Consider the following 19,110-nt stretch of genomic DNA (forward strand, 5'->3'; position numbering starts at 1 on the left):
CTAAAATTTGGCTGACTGCAGTCAGCAGCCTCACCGAGAGATTTGACGAGCTCCTTTATTAATCGGGTACTTATAGTCCAGTTTTTAATAAATGTGATGGGAATTATTTAACTGTTTCTTATTCCTACTGACTTTTTTTTTTTAAAGTTACAATTAATAAACACTTATTTCATGAAACGAAAAAAAAAAAAAAACGCGTCACTATACATAAATTAAAGATGCATCAATGATTGCTTTTTTTTTCCAATCGCAGCTTCTGAATCGTAATTGAATCGTGAGGTGACCAAAGATTCCCACCTCTAGCTGTTAGCATGTCACTCCCACTAATTGCTGATCCTTACAGCATGCACAAAAATACTCTACAGCCACTTCATTTTTTGTTTGTTTTTTGACTTTGTGGATAAAGGTTTTTGTTCCTAAGATGATCATTGAACTTGTTTTTGTGTTGACACACACTAACTGTAGAATGCAGTTTTTGCTTACAAGCAAAATAAAGAATTAAGAGAGGGGGGAAAAGGTGATCTCTTAAACAACAACATACCAAAAAATAACCTAAAATGTGGTTAAAAAAAAGGTACAGACCGTAAGGTGGGTTACCTGTACCATTGCACCCCTAGTCTCTATCCGCCATTATTTCTGCTTAACCCTCCATTTTTTATTTCATCTTCTCTTTCAACACAAGTGACCAACTGGTAGATCTGGTGTCCTTTCACTATACTATGCATTTGCTCAACGATTCCCCCCACACACCCATGTTCACACCTCCTATAAATGCAAATGCATTTGAGACCATTAGAGTTAATGAAACCAGCAGGAGGAACCTTGAATATCCCTTCAACACACACAGTTTCAGTTGAAGCCTCTAGAAAAACAAAAACATTCAATTGCACCCCAAAAGTCTTCTTGAAATGTTGAGGTTGGTTGTGAGCCAGCCAATGTGTTGATCTTTGAGATTAAAAGGTTGCAAATGCATTATTGGGAATAAATAAAAAAACAATTTTCCTCTCCTGCAACCAAGGTTGTGCAATCACCGCTTTGTAAGCATTTTACAAAATCATTGCAACATCATTTTTTATTTTAGCTGCAGCAAGTATGTGACATACACACCATTTTTCTATGCCTAACTATTACAAGGGTTGTTGACTGCTTCTTCTTTCTGGTGTCGAATAGTAGATTGTTGTTGTTGTTAAGGCAGTCAAGGTTCAATCATTTGTGGTCAATGTTTTATCTTTCACACTAAAAAAAATAAGCACAGCATTGGCCATTACCATTGACTGTGTTCTTACAGGACTTACACTCATTGTGTGGTGTCACTTACTAAAATGACAAAATACTCAAGACCTTTTAAAATATAATCCCCTAAAAGGACAACAGAAGGTTGTCTATTGACTTCTTGCTACCCTCATCCTCTTGCAGAGGAGAAAAACTCCCCGAGGCCACTTCCTGTTGACGAGACTGACCCAGGACACCATTTTCAATCACTGCACCCTAATATTGACTTATTCATTTAGTACAGCGGATCAATGTGTGACATGCACTGTGCCAAACAAGAGAGGGGGAGCTGATAAGATTAAGGTTGCAAGTTGCATTCTGTGTGAAGATCATGTAGCATTTTTTGACTGTCAATGTACTGCATTGGGAGGAAAATGTTTATCAAGACAGTGAGGCTCTGATTAATGGCCTGTTTATCTCATGTTGTGGTTTGTGGAGGAAAAGGCTCATTATTGACAGTGGCACAAACAGCTGGCTTCATCATGGGCCCAAAGGAAGGAAACATGGAGAACAAAGACATAACAAAAAGGAGGGTGGTGGGGGGGCGCTCTCTTGAGAACCTTTAAATACTAAATTAGCCTGAACAGTTTCAACAAGCAACGTACAAAAGTACCATTCAACCATATTTAAATAGTACCCTGAGGTTTACGTAAATGTCCCAATGCTGTAAGCACTAACTGGTCAGTGAGAAGCGTCTGCACCCTGCGCCTGAAGGCAACAGCTGTCTTTCTTCTCATCAACACTATCAATCGCCCAAACTGGCAATGACAATGTCTTTGACAGAGACACACATTTCATTACAGGTTTTAAGCAAACACAATGACAAGTCATTTTAGTCAACAAGCAGATTACTGTCCACGTGTGTCATCCTTTTAAGTTTCTGATGTAACCATCTTGTTTTCATGTGATTTTTGCCTTTTGGTTCGGGACTGCGCAACAAGGGGTGGAACATTTTTGGTGCTTATTTGTGAACTTTTGGCCATGGCCATGTTTGCCCGAGAGACCAGATGCTGGCTCTATGCCCCACTGGAGTAGACGTGGAGAGACCGGAGGAAAACGGAGAAATAGACAGGGCTGCGGAGCTTGCATTGAGTATCGGGATGGACAAGCTTCACAAAGCTTAAATGAATCGGACACTGGGAATAATATTGATCATAAATGATGTTGGAAACCGCAGATTGAATATATAGAGGGAAAAATATCCAAATAATTTGTTGAAGTTTGGGTAAAAGTTTATAAAACAAACATAGACCCAATAATTAAACTTCAAAAAATGGTAATTAGAATAATACACAAAGCGTGCTACTATGAACCTACCAATCAATAATTCATAAGTTCTAATGTGCTAAAATGTTCAGATATTGTGTTTTTAAAAACAATGGAAATTGTGTTTCAAGTAAAGAACAACAGCCTTCCAGCTTGTATTCTTAGGTTATTTAAATTAAGAGGAGAAAACTATAATTTACGGGTATATTGATTTTTGAAATATGTAAAGTAAGAAAGTATATAAAATATAAAATCTATACAATGGTGGAACAAGCACAGTAATGAGTAGAAGACATGTAATTATTTGTTAAGGTTTAAGAAAGCCTTGAAAAGGTGAAGTAATTGAAATGATAAAATATAGCAATAATTACTTTCATCCCATTGATTTTTTTGAACGTTGATGTTCCAGGCAATCTAATTTTCAGTCAATGCATAAGATAGGCAAATATAAGCCTTGGCTCCAGCCTATTCCTTTTTCGATTATTCTTTTTCATTTTGTATGTGTAAGATTGTTAATGTGTATAATCTATGCTGTTAAATTGATCACACAAAATGGTTGATTATATGACCGATATCAACGTATTTCATTTCACTTATTTAATTATTGAGCAATCATGGTTATTGTATTCATATCTTCATTTTAACAGATTGAGTTTCTTTATATTTTCTTGTAGGGCTGGGCGATATATCCATATAAACGATATATTGCTGGTGTGTCTCTGTGCGAAATAGAGAATGACTATATCGTGATATTCGAGTATACGTTCTCACACTGTTGTTTTTAGCTGCAGCCATTACACTACAGGCTCTTCTCGCTCTTTCCTGTCTCTCGTTCTCACAGACAAGTGCACTTTCTTTAGTACGTCACATACTATCACGTCATACGTCACATACGTATACGCCCATGCAGAGCAGAGAGGTAGCAGCATGGGTAACGTTAGCTGTGATGCTAGCAGAGCTGTGCAAGTGGTAATACAAGAGACAGACGGTGCGAATGAAGGAAGAGTTAATTCCCAAGAAAAAGAGCAAGGGGCCCATCGTCTGGCGGTGGTTTGGCTTCAAGTGGGAATATGTTGAACAACCGTAATTTGTCAATTGTTGGCCAAAAGTGTTGCTATAAAAAGTAGCATTACTGCTAATACGTTGCATCATTTGAAAAGTTACCCGATAGAGAATGACGAGAATGTAATAACGTCCCTAGTGACCTACCAGATAGCGAAGGACGATTACTATTTAATTTCCTATTATGCAGCTCATTTTTATTAAAATGTCTCTGATAATCTTGCCCTTTCTGTTTTAGAAATGACATGAACGTTTGTGCCATTGCTTAATAACTGTTTAATAAATACAGTTTTGCTGAATTGACTTAGTTGTGATTTCCTTCTCTGCATGAAAGTTTAAAATAAGCATATGCAGTATGAACAATAATGTTTTATTGTAGACACATAGAATCATCATACTGCTGTGATTATATGCATCAAGTGTTCATTCAAGGCCAAGGCAAAATATTGAGATATATATCGTATATCGCGACATGGCCTAAAAATATCGATATATTAAAAAAAGGCTGTATCGCCCAGCCCTATCAGGTTCTGTTCTCTTTTATTCCCATTATCGCCACATAAACAATCTATTTTCGTTTCCTATTAGAAAAATGGTGCCGGAAATGAACATACTTTAAAGTTGAAAAGTTAAAGTACCAATGATTGTCACACACACACACACACACACACGAAGTGTGGTGAAATTTGTCCTTTGCATTTGACCCATCCCTTTGTTGGTGATTTAACCCCCAATTCCAACCCTTGATGCTTAGTGCCAACCAGGGGGGTAATAAGTAACATTTTTATAGTCTTTGGTAACAAACAAAGAGTAAACACATTAATGATTGTACATGTGTTATGTCAAACATGTGGTGTGAATGGGTTATTAGCAGAGGTGGGTAGTGACGCGCTACATTTACTCCGTTACATTTACTTGAGTAACTTTTGGGATAAATTGTACTTCGAGTAGTTTTTATGCAAAATACTTTTACTTTTACGTGAGTACATTTATAGGAAAAAAAAGCTACTTTTACTCCGCTCCATTTATCTACATTCAGCTCGCTACCCTCTACTTTTTTTTATCGATCTGTTAATGTTTGTTTTGGTTTATGACAGAGCTTCAAAGTAGGAACTACGCATGCCTGCGTTTCACCAATCACATGCAGTCACTGGTGACGTTGGACCAATCAAACAGAGCCAGGCGGTCACATGACCCGACTTAAACAAGTTGAAACATTTTTGGGGTGTTACCAATTAGTGGTCAACTGTATGGAATATGTACTGTACTGTGCAATCTACTAATAAAAGTTTCAATCAATCAATCAAAAGTGTAAAGGAAAAAAGACACTTTTTATTTCAACCGTACTTCCCGTCAAAAGCCTAAAGACTGATCGCACAGTTCCTGTCTTCACAATAAAAGTGCCGCTCAATCGCGCCTGCGCTGACAAAATAAGAGTCTCCGAAAGCCAGCACAAACAAGCGAGCAAGCTACGGAGTTTGCCGCCGATGTATTTATTGTAAAGTGTATAAAAACGAATATGGAAGCTGGACAAATAAGATGCCAAAAACCAACGACTTTCATGTGGCATTAGACAGAAAAGAGGAACTTTTTTTCTCCTCCATTTGAAAACGTGGACGTTATCAGCACTACTGTCTGATTCCAATTAATGCAAGTCATCAGAATCAGGTAATACACCATTTTATATTCTTGTCATCATGAAAGATAGGAATCTATATGTTAAACATGCATGTATATTCATTAAAACAGCTTTAACTTGTGAACAAAAACGGCAAAATAAATAAATAAAAATGATATACTGTATATATATATATGATATGTGTGTGTATATATGATATTTGTGTGTATGTATATGTATATATGAGGTAGATCACCTCGACTTGGTCATTTATTAAGTAATTGAGAAACGTTGAAAAACTTATTGGGGTGTTACCATTTAGTGGTCAATTGTACGGAATATGTACTGTACTGTGCAATCTACTAATACAAGTTTCAATCAATCAATCAATCAATCAATGCCTACTGAGCCTATGGTGCTGTTAAGTGGCTCAATGTGCCTTATTTTTTTTTATTTTAATGTACTATAATTTAATATGTACTATTGTTTGAGTTGCTTAAGAGATATTCCTGGCTCTGAATTTGCTCATTGCTATTTTTATGTTTTTGTGCATTATTTGTTTCCGTAATCAGGTTACTCATCAGTTACTCAGTACTTGAGTAGTTTTTTCACAACATACTTTTTACTTTTACTCAAGTAAGTATTTGGGTGACTACTCCTTACTTTTACTTGAGTAATACATCTCTAAAGTAACTGTACTCTTACTTGAGTACAATTTCTGGCTACTCTACCCACCTCTGTTTATTAGTTTTAGACATGGAAAAGGGGTAGTATTAAATAAACTGTGCTTGTTCCTGCTCCTCTTCAGACAAGATGAACAGTGTAAAGAAAACTATTTACACTAGGAGATTATACAAAAACACGATTGGAAACCATTTGATTGGGTTGTGATTTGATCATCATCATCGTTTAAAGCAATGGGATCCAAATTTGAGGAAAAACAAACTGCGCATTATCGTCCATCTAATGAGATCAATACTGCGTGGAATTATTCATGTTTAAAAGAAAAAAAAGTGTTCGACTCTTGACTATTTGTATGGTAAAAGTTTAGCGAGTGATGAAGGTCAAAATGTCACAGACGATCACTTACCTCCACTTGTGGCCAGCACGAGCCAACACAACCACGACACGCATGTCTTTCCACGCAATCCTCTGCCAAGCGGTTTGGATTCCATGCTCGTGTTTTACTATTTTTGACGTGAACTCGACGAGGAGCTCGCCTAAGACTTGAAGTTCCCCTTTCCTAATTAGCATAAGATGATAGTTCCTAGTCGCTACAGCTGCGCGTGGAGCGTCTGAGTTTGAAAAGTTTGGAGACAGGCAAGTCACGTGACACAGCGGTTTCATTGGCTCCGCCTCTTTTCGGGAAACGCCCACTCCCACCAATGAGAGCGCATCAAAACAACAGACTGAACGTTGAAACCCACACAGCATTGTTGCCTACTATAACAGTTTAGTATATAACAGTGGTTCTTAACCTTGTTGGAGGTACCAAACCCCATTAGTTTCATATGCTTCTTAGTGAAAAAAAAATGTTTTTTTTTTCAAATTCAAAACAAAGTTATGTTTTTGGTAACACTTTAGTATGGAGAACATATTCTAAGTAACAAAGACTTAATTTAGAGGTTTTCGGACACATGGGGAACATATTAAGTAACAAAAACTTAATTTAGAGTTATTTGGTTAGGGTTAGGGTTAGAGGGTTAGGGTTATAATAAATCCATGCCGAATAAGGCATTAATAAGTACTTAATAATGACTAGTTAAGAGCCCATATGTTACTAATTTGCATGTTAATAACCAACTAATTAATGGTAAATATGTTCCCCATACTAAAGTGTTACCATGTTTTTTTTTACTGGTGCACAAAAAGAACAGTGAATCAACTTCACCTTGTTCAAAGAATAAAACCAAAACAGTGCATAGACTCACAACAAATTACACACCTGCAAATCAGTTTGACTTCTGCTGTTGCCGTATCCGTAATACGACGATAGGGAGAAGTTTTTATTTACACGATGAGTCGAGTGTGTTTTGACCCCCACCTAACCCCTGAGGCAGACTCACCGAACCCATAGGGTTCGATCGAACCCAGGTTAAGAACCACTGGTATATAATCAATTCAGTTGCATTTTTTGTTTGAATTCAACCTGTTATAAGGGCACATCTTGTACTTTATGGGTATTGACATCACAACGTCTACAGCAGTGGTTCTCAAATGGGGGCACTTGTCTTGAAGGTATGCCAAGGGGTATGTGAGATTTTTTTTTAAATATTCTAAAAATAGCAACGATTCCAAATCCTTTATACATATATTTATTGAATAATAGTTCAACAAAATATGAATGTAAGTTCATTAACTGTGAAAATAAATGCAACAATGCAATAGTCAGTGTTGACGGATGGATTTTTTGTGGACATGTTCCATAAATATTGATGTTAAAGATTTAGTTTTTCTGAAGAAATGTTTAGAATTAAGTTCATGAATCCAGATGGATCTCCATTACAATCCCCAAAGAGGGCACTTTAAGTTGATGATTACTTCTATGTGTAGAAATCTTTATTTATAATTGAATCACTTGTTTATTTTGTAGTTATTTTTATATATTTTTTGAAAATAGTTCAAGAAATAACACTACAAATGAGCAATACTTTTGCACTGTTATACAATTTAATAAAACAGAAACTGATGACAAAGTGCTGTATTTTACTACTTTATCTCTTTTTTTCAACCAAAAATGCTTTAAGACAAGGATTAAGACAATTACAAAAATAAAACCACATTGAAAATAATTGTCCCCATTTGTGCCCACTACATCCAGTTCTAGTGCTCACACTTATGATGTTCCTTAAGCTACATTTTCAGTTTTGTGGAGAAAAGTAAAAATTTCCGACAGTGACTTTTACTCCAGTGGCTAAAAGTTCCATAGATGTGAGCCTTCACTGAGAACGCAGAATGACCCAGAGTCGTCCAGCGTCTTTTCACTACCCCGCCTTCTGCCCGTGTGCAGCTGGGATAGGCTCCAGTGCCCCCCATGACCCCGTAAGGGACATGCGGTAGAAAATGGATAGATGGATATATATATATATATATACATATATATATGTATACGCAGTATATGTATTATAAAAACACAATTATTTTTATAATCATCCAGCCATTTTCAGATTGATATGCCACACCTGTGAGGTGGGAAGGATTATAATAGCCAAGATGAAGTGCTCACTAACACAGATTTAGACAGATTTGTGAACAATATTTGAGAGGAATACCTGTTGTGTGTATATAGTATAAGTTGTACAACTTTGAGTTCAACTCGTGAAAAATGAGAGCAAAAGCAAAAATGTTCTGTATATCCTTTCATCTATTTTCAACCGCTTGTCCCTTTTGAGGTCGCGGTGGGTGCTGGAGCCTATCTCAGCTGCATTCGGGTGGAAGGCGGTTTACATCCTGGACAAGTCGCCAACTCATCGCAAGGCCAACACAGATAGACAGACAACATTCACACTGACATTCACACACTAGGACCAGTTTAGTGTCGCCAATTATATTAAGCACAATTGTATTTGGATTAATCGTGATTTATCAGAGGTTATTACATGCCTGCATAATTTAAATTTCAAAAATAATTTACCGTATTTTTTTTAATTGCCGCCAGGACGCTAATTAATTTAAAACCTCTTCTCACTCCTGCGCTTATCAAAGGCATGCGGTAAAAGTAAGCATGCACAAATTATTTTAAAACCTCTTCTCACTCCGGGACTTACCAAAGGTATGCAGTAAAAATTTGAGTGTGATGTAAACTTGGACCTTAAATCCTACTGAATAGCTCTTAATCTTCTTCCCTTTATGCGATTTCAAATTACCGGTATTGAAATCAGCCTCTTCCATTTTGAAAATGATGACAGGGGAAGTGTTACTCGTGACGTCACGAGTTTGACAAGGCGGTAATACTAAGCATGCGCTAATTATTTTGGGAATCGAGTTTGACCCGGCAGTAATTCTAGGCAGGCGCATACTATATGCCCTGCAGCAATTCAAAGAAATACGGTAATCCATTAATTAAAAAAGACACCAGGGCAGCACGGTGGAAGAGGGGTTAGTGCGTCCGCCTCACAATACGAAAGTCCTGAATAGTCCTGGGTTCAATCCCGGGCCCAGCGATGAGGTGGCGACTTGTCCAGGGTGTACACCGCCTTCCGCCCGATTGTAGCTGAGATAGGCACCAGCGACCCCAAAGGGAATAAGGTTGGCGGGGTTTGGTGGTTGTGGGGGGTGTATATTGTAGCGTCCCGGAAGAGTTAGTGCTGCATGGGATTCTGGGTTTTTGTTCTGTTGTGTTATGGTGCGGATGTTCTCCTGAAATGTGTTTGTCATTCTTGTTTGGTGTGGGTTCACAGTATGGCGCATATTTGTAACAGTGTTAAAGTTGTTTATATGGCCACCCTCAGTGATCAATAGCAGGGGTTTACTGTAATATGTTCAAGAGTATGTGCTTTTCAAGCAAATGCTGATGCTTTGGTCCTAATCTCTCAGATATTTAATGACTGTCTAAAATGTGCTGCATTTCTCACGCAGACCTCCACCACCATCAACGTTCTCATTGTGGATGAGAACGACAACGCTCCGGAATTTCCTGAGGAGGAGTACGTCACGGTGCTGAGCGAGGGTCCAGACACAGTGGGCGCCACAATCGCCACAGTAACAGCCATCGACCCTGATGAGGATCTGAACGGCACCTTGAGATATGCCATAACTCAAGGCAACCTGGACCAAACCTTTCACATCAGCAGCATCTCGGTGAGATTCTACACATGATTATACGGTGGAAACATGTAGTGACAGTGAAGGTGTACGTGTGTATGTTTAGGGGAGGATTACAGCTGTGAAGGAGCTGGACTTTGAGATCAGTCATGGGCACTACGCACTGGTGGTGACGGCGACAGATCAATCACCAAATCCTGCTTTTCGTTTGACATCCAGCACGACGGTAAAGATGCATTTCTTCCTTCCTGCTGTCCATTTACACACATGAGCAAAAAACAGGACAAAGTGCACATGGTCTTCTGCAGGGTCCTTAGAGCAGTGTTTTTTCAACCTTTTCTGAGCCAAGGCACATTTTTTTCATTGAAAAAATTCTGAGGCACACCACAAGCAGAAAACATAAAAAAATTAAACTCAGTAGCCGATTATTGACAATAAAAAGTTGTTCTCGCAATTTTTGGATATGAATTCAAACCATAACCAACCATGCATCTGTATAGCTCTTGTCTCAAAGTAGGTGTACTGTCACGACCTGTCACATCACGACGTGACTTATTTTGAGTTTTTGGCTGTTTTCCTGTGTGTAGTGCTTTAGTTATTGTCTTGCGCTCCTATTTTGGTGGCTTATCCTCTTTTTTTGGTATTTTGCTGTCGCAGTTTAATGTCTTCCTTGATCGCTATTCCCCACACCTGCTTTGTTTTCGCAATCAAGATTATTTAAGTTGTGCGGACGCTATCCTTTTTTGTCGGGACATTGTGGATTGTCATGTCATGTATGGATGTACTTTGTGGACGCTGTCTGCTCCACACGCTGTTAAGTTTTTGCTGTCATCCAACATTCTGTTTTTGTTTACTTTGCATCCAGTTCAGGTTTAATTTTGTTTTGCATAGCCATCCCGAAGCTTCAATGCCTTTTCTTAGCGGCACTTAGCGGCACTCGCCTTTTGCTTATTTTTGGTTTAAGTGTTAGATACCTTTTTACCTACACGCTGCGACACGCATATTGTGGTCACGACAAACCATGTTCCCGACGTCTACAAAGCAATTAGCTACCTGCTGCCACCTACTGATATGGAAGAGTATTACAGTGTTACTCGTTACTGAGGTGGCTAACTATGATGCGTGCAGTTTATCAAAGCAACAAACAAACAATCGGAAAATCCCCGTTACTGAGGAGGCTAACCATGATGCGTGCAGTTTATCAAAACAACAATCAAACAATCGGTACATTCCCGTCGTATCAATTCCTAGATATGGTCGTAATTATACTGAATGCACTGGGCATAATAAACACAACATTATTAATATTGCTACTACGGATAATTTGATCAAAAATTCCCTAAAACAGCCCACTACCTATAATATAGGTTTTTTAAACATAAGATCATTGTCTCCCAAAACGTTGTTAGTTAATGATATCATCAGAGACAACAATCTTAACGTCATCGGTCTCAGTGAAACCTGGCTTAAACCAAACAACTTTTTTGCGCTAAATGAGGCATGTCCTCCTAACTTTACACATGCGCATATTGCCCGTCCGCTTAAAAGGGGTGGGGGGGTCGCACTAATATTTATAATAAATATAAATCGTTTGAGGTGCTTACTATGAGGTCTGTCACACCGCTGCCTCTACACCTGGCTGTTATCTACCGCCCCCCAGGGCCCTATTCGGACTTTATCAATGAATTCTCAGAGTTCGTTGCTGATCTAGTGACACACGCCGATAATATAATCATAATGGGGGACTTTAATATCCATATGAATACCCCATCGGACCCACCGTGCGTAGCGCTCCAGACTATAATTGATAGTTGTGGTCTCACACAAATAATAAATGAACCCACGCATCGCAACGGTAATACGATAGACCTAGTGCTTGTCAGGGGTATCACCGCTTCCAAAGTTACGATACTCCCGTATACTAAAGTATTGTCCGATCATTACCTTATAAAATTCGAGGTTCAGACGCATGTTCGTCAAACTAATAATAATAATAACTGCTATAGCAGCCGCAACATTAATACGGCCACAACGACAACTCTTGCTGACCTACTGACCTTGGTAATGGCACCATTCCCAAAATATGTGGGCTCTATTGATAACCTCACTAACAACTTTAACGACGCCCTGCGCGAAACCATTGATAACATAGCACCGCTAAAGTTAAAAAAGGCTCCAAAAAAGCGCACCCCGTGGTTTACAGAAGAAACTAGAGCTCAGAAATTATTATGCAGAAAGCTGGAACGCAAATGGCGCACGACTAAACTTGAGGTGCACCATCAAGCATGGAGTGATGGTTTAATAACTTATAAACGCATGCTTACCTTAGCTGAAGCTAATTATTACTCAAATCTCATCAACCGTAATAAAAACGATCCTAAATTTTTGTTTAGTACGGTAGCATCGCTAACCCAACAAGGGACTCCTTCCAGTAGCTCCACCCACTCAGCTGATGACTTTATGCAATTCTTTAGTAAGAAAATTGAAGTCATTAGAAAGGAGATTAAAGACAATGCGTCCCAGCTACAACGGGGTTCTATTAACACTGACACGATGGTATATACGGCGGATACTGACCTCCAAAATAGTTTCTCTCGTTTTGAGGAAATAACATTAGAGGAATTGTTACAACGTGTAAATGGAATAAAACAAACAACATGTTTACTTGACCCTCTTCCTGGGAAACTGATCAAGGAGCTCTTTGTATTATTAGGTCCATCAGTGCTAAATATTATAAACTTGTCTCTTTCCTCGGGCACTGTTCCCCTAGCATTCAAAAAAGCGGTTATTCATCCCCTTCTTAAAAGACCTAACCTCGATCCTGACCTCATGGTAAACTACCGACCGGTGTCTCACCTTCCCTTTATTTCAAAAATCCTCGAAAAAATTGTTGCGGAGCAGTTAAATGAACACTTAGCGTCTAACAATCTATGTGAAACCTTTCAATCCGGTTTCAGGGCAAATCACTCCACGGAGACAGCCCTCGCAAAAATGACTAATGATCTATTGCTAACGATGAATTCTGATTCGTCATCTATGTTGCTGCTCCTCGATCTTAGCGCTGCTTTCGATACCGTCGATCATAATATTTTATTAGAACGTATCAAAACACGAATTGGTATGTCAGACTTAGCCCTGTCTTGGTTTAACTCTTATCTTACTGATAGGATGCAGTGTGTCTCCCATAACAATGTGACCTCGGACTACGTTAAGGTAACGTGTGGAGTTCCCCAGGGTTCGGTCCTTGGCCCTGCACTCTTCAGCATCTACATGCTGCCGCTAGGTGACATCATACGCAAATACGGTGTTAGCTTTCACTGTTATGCTGATGACACCCAACTCTACATGCCCCTAAAGCTGACCAACATGCCGGATTGTAGTCAGCTGGAGGCGTGTCTTAATGAAATTAAACAATGGATGTCCGCTAACTTTTTGCAACTCAACGCCAAAAAAACGGAAATGCTGATTATCGGTCCTGCTAGACACCGAACTCTATTTAATAATACAACACTAACATTTGACAACCAAACAATTAAACAAGGCGACACGGTAAAAAATCTGGGTATTATCTTCGACCCAACTCTCTCCTTTGAGGCACACATTAAAAGCGTTACTAAAACGGCCTTCTTTCATCTCCGCAATATCGCTAAAATTCGCTCCATTCTGTCCACTAAAGACGCTGAGATCATTATCCATGCGTTTGTTACGTCTCGCCTCGACTACTGTAACGTATTATTTTTGGGTCTCCCCATGTCTAGCATTAAAAGATTACAGTTGGTACAAAATGCGGCTGCTAGACTTTTGACAAGAACTAGAAAGTTTGATCCCATTACGCCTGTACTGGCTCACCTGCACTGGCTTCCTGTGCACTTAAGATGTGACTTTAAGGTTTTACTACTTACGTATAAAATACTACACGGTCTAGCTCCATCCTATCTTGCCGATTGTATTGTACCATATGTCCCGGCAAGAAATCTGCGTTCAAAGGACTCCGGCTTATTAGTGATCCCCAAAGCCCAAAAAAAGTCTGCGGGCTGTAGAGCTTTTTCATTTCGGGCTCCAGTACTCTGGAATGCCCTCCCGGTAACAGTTCGAGATGCCACCTCAGTAGAAGCATTTAAGTCTCACCTTAAAACTCATTTGTATACTCTAGCCTTTAAATAGACTCCCTTTTTAGACCAGTTGATCTGCCGTTTCTTTTCTTTTTCTTCTATGTCCCACTCTCCTTTGTGGAGGGAGTCCGGTCCGATCCGGTGGCCATGTACTGCTCGCCTGTGTATCGGCTGGGGACATCTCTGCGGTGCTGATCAGCCTCCGCTTGGGATGGTTTCCTGCTGGCTCCGCTGTGAACGGGACTCTCGCTGCTGTGTTGGATCCGCTTTGGACTGGACTCTCGCGACTGTGTTGGATCCATTATGGATTGATCTTTCACAGTATCATGTTCTCATATGTTCTCATAGTCATCAGTATCATCAGTATCATTTTATCATGTTCTCATAGTCATCATTGTCACCGAGGTCCCATGGGCCTACCGAGGATGTCGTAGTGGTTTGTGCAGCCCTTTGAGACACTAGTGATTTAGGGCTATATAAGTAAACATTGATTGATTGATTGATTGATTGATACTCTGCCGAGCTCAAGACAGCACAGAATCTCAACAACGGCACATTTGCGGATTTTAATTACTGGTTTGCAAAAAAAATATTTCTAACCCAATTAGGTAAAATTACATAATTTCCCACGGCACACTAGTGTGCCGCGCCACAGTGGTTGAAAAACACTGCCTTGGAGCATAGCAAGGCCTTGAACATACAGTACACGTATATGTTCTCGATCGTTTGTCAAGACTTCATTAGTTACAAAAGCTGAAGACCTTTACAAAAATAATAATGCTAAATATTGAGTTCTGTTAGAACAGAGAATAAAAAGTGGTCGTGCTGCAAACACAGTATGTGATATATTGCAATTGACTGAATACATTAATTGACATTCTGCTAATTGACTATGTCTCTTCCAGTGTCCATTAGTTGTGTGAGTGTCAAACAACATTTCATCAATTTCAACTTTCTCTTCCTCCGTAGGTGCTGGTGAACGTCTTAGACGTGAATGACGTGACACCCACCTTCCCCAGAGCCTATGAGGGCCCCTTTGAAGTGACTGAGGGCCAGCCGGGTCCTCGGGTCTGGACACTCAGGGCCAGTGATGAAGACTCAGGACTAAATGGCAAAGTGGAGTACAGCATCACTGCTGGAGATAATCAAAGTTGGTGCTGATCTGAAGTTTATGGTAGGAAACTGTGATGTTATTCAAAGAGCCTTATATTTCAGATGAGTTCATGGTTTCTCCTGTCGAGGGGGAACTCCGAGTGAGGAAGGACATCGAGTTGGACAGAGAGTCCACAGCCTTTTACAACATCACTGTCACAGCTCGAGACCTGGGCACTCCATCACGCAGCAGCTCGGTGGGTCCAAGAACCAGGGTCGCCTCTCCCTATAAGCATATCACGCGCTGTGTGTAAAACCCCGCGATACGTGGGGGGCCCCCATTTTGTGTGAAGAAGTGCGCATAAAAGGTTGTTTAATGAATGACAATGCGCATTATACGAAATTTTACCACAAACATGTTCCTAGCCGCTTCCCGTTCTTTCACTGATAAAATTGTAAAGGCAATTTTCTCCTTACTGTCCCACTGGCTTTATGTTTTAATCAGAGATGTCGTGATCACGATCATGGGATCAAACCGGGCTGATAATTGCTTTTTTAACCGATCTGAACTGACCTTTGCCGCAGCTGTGTCCGAGTGTTTGGCTAAAGATTGTACTCACAGGATAGATTTCTCCAAACGGAATGCACGCTCAGGCAGGCATTATTACATTTACATAATTTTAGTTACAAAACATGCAGGAGATTCATGCGTGAATTCGTAGAGACTGTGTGTCGTGCCAGAGCACCGGCTCACATTTGAGACCAAGTTGCAATGGATTCACTGTGCGAAGCCGCTTCTAAGATAATAATCCTAATCACCGTAGCGGAAAAATACAACTATATGTTTTTTCCAAGTCACCGGAGGACTAGAGGAAAATAAATGGTTAAGCAGGCTACTCACACACACCCAGCAGGACGACATAAGAAGTTAACCGCTGAAGCTTCAACGTAAAGCATCGATACTATCAATACCAAGTATAATATCAGTACATAAACGATACCAAAACGATTAGATGGTTTTTTTCTTGTTCTTAGTACTACAAAATCTTTTCATTTGGTCGTTTTTGTTGTTGTTTACAAACTCAGGGAGTAAGTGCCTGGCGACAGAAAGGGAAAACACAGATTATTTAATTGAGAGCCATTAGTAGATTTTGATTGTCTTGAGTTATTGTGCACTAGACTTTTTTTTTTTTAACTGTATGTACCATTTAACACTTACATACATAAATAATCTGATTTACAATACTTTCAAATTAAATATTTAATAAGATGAGGTTTATATAGTGTTTACTTTAGTTTAAAAAAAATAAAGTTCTGTTATCTATTGTTAAAAAGTATCAAAATCGGGACTCAAAATCAGATCTGTTCTAAAGGCCAAAAAAACGCTGCTCGGGACATCATTAGTTTTAAGGATTTCATTTTGCGCTAACAATGATTAAAATAATGTATGTCCTCTCTATTATGTTATAATTCTTGTTTTTATTGGAGTTTGATTAAAAAGTGTAAAAGTTGTTTCACATAAACAAGTGTGGACATTTGTTCTTGTGTTTCCCTCAGGTTGTAGTGGGGGTTCAGGTCCGAGATATAAACGACAATGACCCTGTCCTCCTAAACCTGCCTTACAACACCAGTGTGAGCGAGGGCGCTTCTATACATACATCTGTGGCCCGAGTCCGGGCTAGGGATGCAGACAGTGGGCACAATGCTCTGCTCTCCTACAACATCACTGCTGGCAACCAGGATGGAGCCTTTTACATCAACGACACAGTGAGTCAAGGCCCTAATAAAGATGGATTTATTAGATTTTACGAATGAGAATATCCTTGCTCATTTGTATTACAAGCACATACTTGGCAATTTGGCACCACAACTTAACCAAATACTTACTGTTTTGTTCCATTGTGCCTATCATGCGATTTGGGAACAGCAAAGGGGAAGTGAACCCTAATATTTGAATTTTACTTATGCTGAGCTGTCATTTATATCAAATAGTACACACATTTACAAACCCAAAAGCCAGTGAAGTTGGCACATTGTGTAAATCGCGAATAAAATAAAATAAAATAGTATACAAAAAAATAGAATACAAAAACTTGAATACAATGATTTTCAAATTATTTTCAACCTAAATTCAATTTAATATACTGCAAAGACAAGATACTAAACTTTCAAACTGAAAAACTTGTTATTTTTTGCATATATTAGCATTGGAATTTGGAATTTTATGCCTGCAGTATGTTTCAAAAAAGCTGACACATTTAGCAAAAAAGAAAATATAATCCCTCAGGTGAACAGGCTAATTGGGAACAGATGGGTGCCATGATTGGGTATAAAGCAGTTTCCATGAAATACTTAGTCATTCACAAACAACGATGGTGCGAGGGTCACCACTTTGTGAACAATTGCGTGAGCAAAGTGTCGAACAGTTTAAGAACAACATTTCTCAACAAGCTATTGCAAGGAATTTAGTCTATGGTCTGTAATATCATCAAAAGGTTTAGAAAATCTGGAGCAATCATTGCACGCAATATTGAATGCCCATTACTTTGGATCCCTCAGGCGGTAATGCATCAAAAACCGACATCAGTGTGTAAAGGATATCACCACATTGGTCCACATTTCAGATTATTTTTGGAAACTGTGCACGTCGTATACTCCGGAATAAAGAGGAAAAGAACCATCTGGATTGTTAAAGGCGCAAAGTTCAAAAGCCAGTATCTCTGATGGAATGGGGGTGTAATAGTGCCCAAGGTATGGGTAACTTTAATTAATGCTGAAAGTTACATACAGGTTTTGGAGCAACATATGTAGCCATCCAAGTAACGTTATCATGGATACCCTTGCTTATTTCAGCAAGACAATGCCAAGCCACATGTTACAACAGTTTGGCTTCATCGTAAAAGAGTGTGGGTACTAGACTGGCCTGCCTGTAGACCAGAGCTGTCTCCCATTTAAAATCTGTGGTGCTAGGTGAAGCCTAAAATACCAAAACAGAGACCCCATATTGCTGAAAAACTTAAGTTGTATATCAAGCAAGAATGGGAAATAATTCCACCTGAAAAGCTTCGAAAATTGCTCTCCTCAGTGTTGTTAAAAGGAAAGGCCATGTAACACATTGGTAAAAATGCCCTTGTGCCAACTTCTTTGCAATGTGTTGCTGCCATTAAATTCCAAGTTAATGATTATTTGGAAAAAAAATTATATGTTTCTCAGTTCGAACATTAAATATCTTGTCTTTTCAGTCCATTTAATGGAATATTAGTTGGAAAGGATTTGCAAATCATTGTATTTTGTTTTTATTTACAAATTATACAAGGTACCAACTTCATTGGTTTTGGGTTTTGTACAATTCACAACATTGAAGTCGAAATCATACAAAGATAAAGTTCCCATTGATTGACACTCATCGACTATATGTTTAGTATGAAAGTTTTAGTTAAATAATAAAATTATCTGAAAAAGACACAGTTAGTACAAACAACATGAAGTGGGAAAAAATACTCAATGATAAATAAAGCAAAATAGATTCTGAACTAAATATCATTTGATACTGTGTAGTGAAGGCATATTCAAACCAAGGCCTGCGGGCCATGTGCGGATAGCCGGCTCACAATATGGCACGAGTCCATTAAGCAATTTGGCCAGGCACTGTGTTTTCATATGATATTCAACTATTCAACAGGCTGATGGCTGCCATTTTGTTCCTACCTTGTGGCCAACAGAGTAAATCAAGTCGGTGGCCATTTGTTGTGGATCAGTTTAAACAAGTGCACAGCATTCCCTAATGTGAGCTAATCCAAACAACCTTCCCAAATAATGGTGCAGAAAAAAAAACCTAACACAAACCATGGTTACACATAACAAATCCTGCTCATTGAACTTTGTGGATATTATAAAAATCGCCCATTCAGCATAGATAAATCA

The 19,110-nt window shown here is 39.0% G+C and overlaps 2 protein-coding genes across 3 annotated transcripts in view; one reads left to right on the top strand and one right to left on the bottom strand.

Annotated features, from left to right (window-relative positions):
• The window catches only part of vsir (V-set immunoregulatory receptor), a 55,867-nt gene extending 49,328 nt beyond the window's left edge, over window positions 1-6,539 (bottom strand). Inside the window, exon 1 of the mRNA XM_061910728.1 lies at window positions 6,309-6,539. Within this exon, the coding sequence (XP_061766712.1) occupies window positions 6,309-6,393 (85 nt within the window). The 5' untranslated portion in view covers window positions 6,394-6,539. The remainder of the gene's footprint in view (window positions 1-6,308) is intronic.
• Window positions 1-19,110, top strand: part of cdh23 (cadherin-related 23) — a 619,519-nt gene that overhangs the window by 554,263 nt on the left and 46,146 nt on the right. For both annotated transcript variants that reach the window (XM_061910729.1, XM_061910730.1), the window contains exons 37-41: window positions 9,797-10,018; window positions 10,089-10,208; window positions 15,064-15,244; window positions 15,310-15,443; window positions 16,744-16,953. In XM_061910729.1, coding sequence (XP_061766713.1) covers window positions 9,797-10,018; window positions 10,089-10,208; window positions 15,064-15,244; window positions 15,310-15,443; window positions 16,744-16,953 — 867 coding nt within the window. The remainder of the gene's footprint in view (window positions 1-9,796; window positions 10,019-10,088; window positions 10,209-15,063; window positions 15,245-15,309; window positions 15,444-16,743; window positions 16,954-19,110) is intronic.

Source organism: Nerophis ophidion, linkage group LG09 (genome assembly GCF_033978795.1).
Source record: "Nerophis ophidion isolate RoL-2023_Sa linkage group LG09, RoL_Noph_v1.0, whole genome shotgun sequence".
NCBI classification, from domain to species: domain Eukaryota; kingdom Metazoa; phylum Chordata; class Actinopteri; order Syngnathiformes; family Syngnathidae; genus Nerophis; species Nerophis ophidion.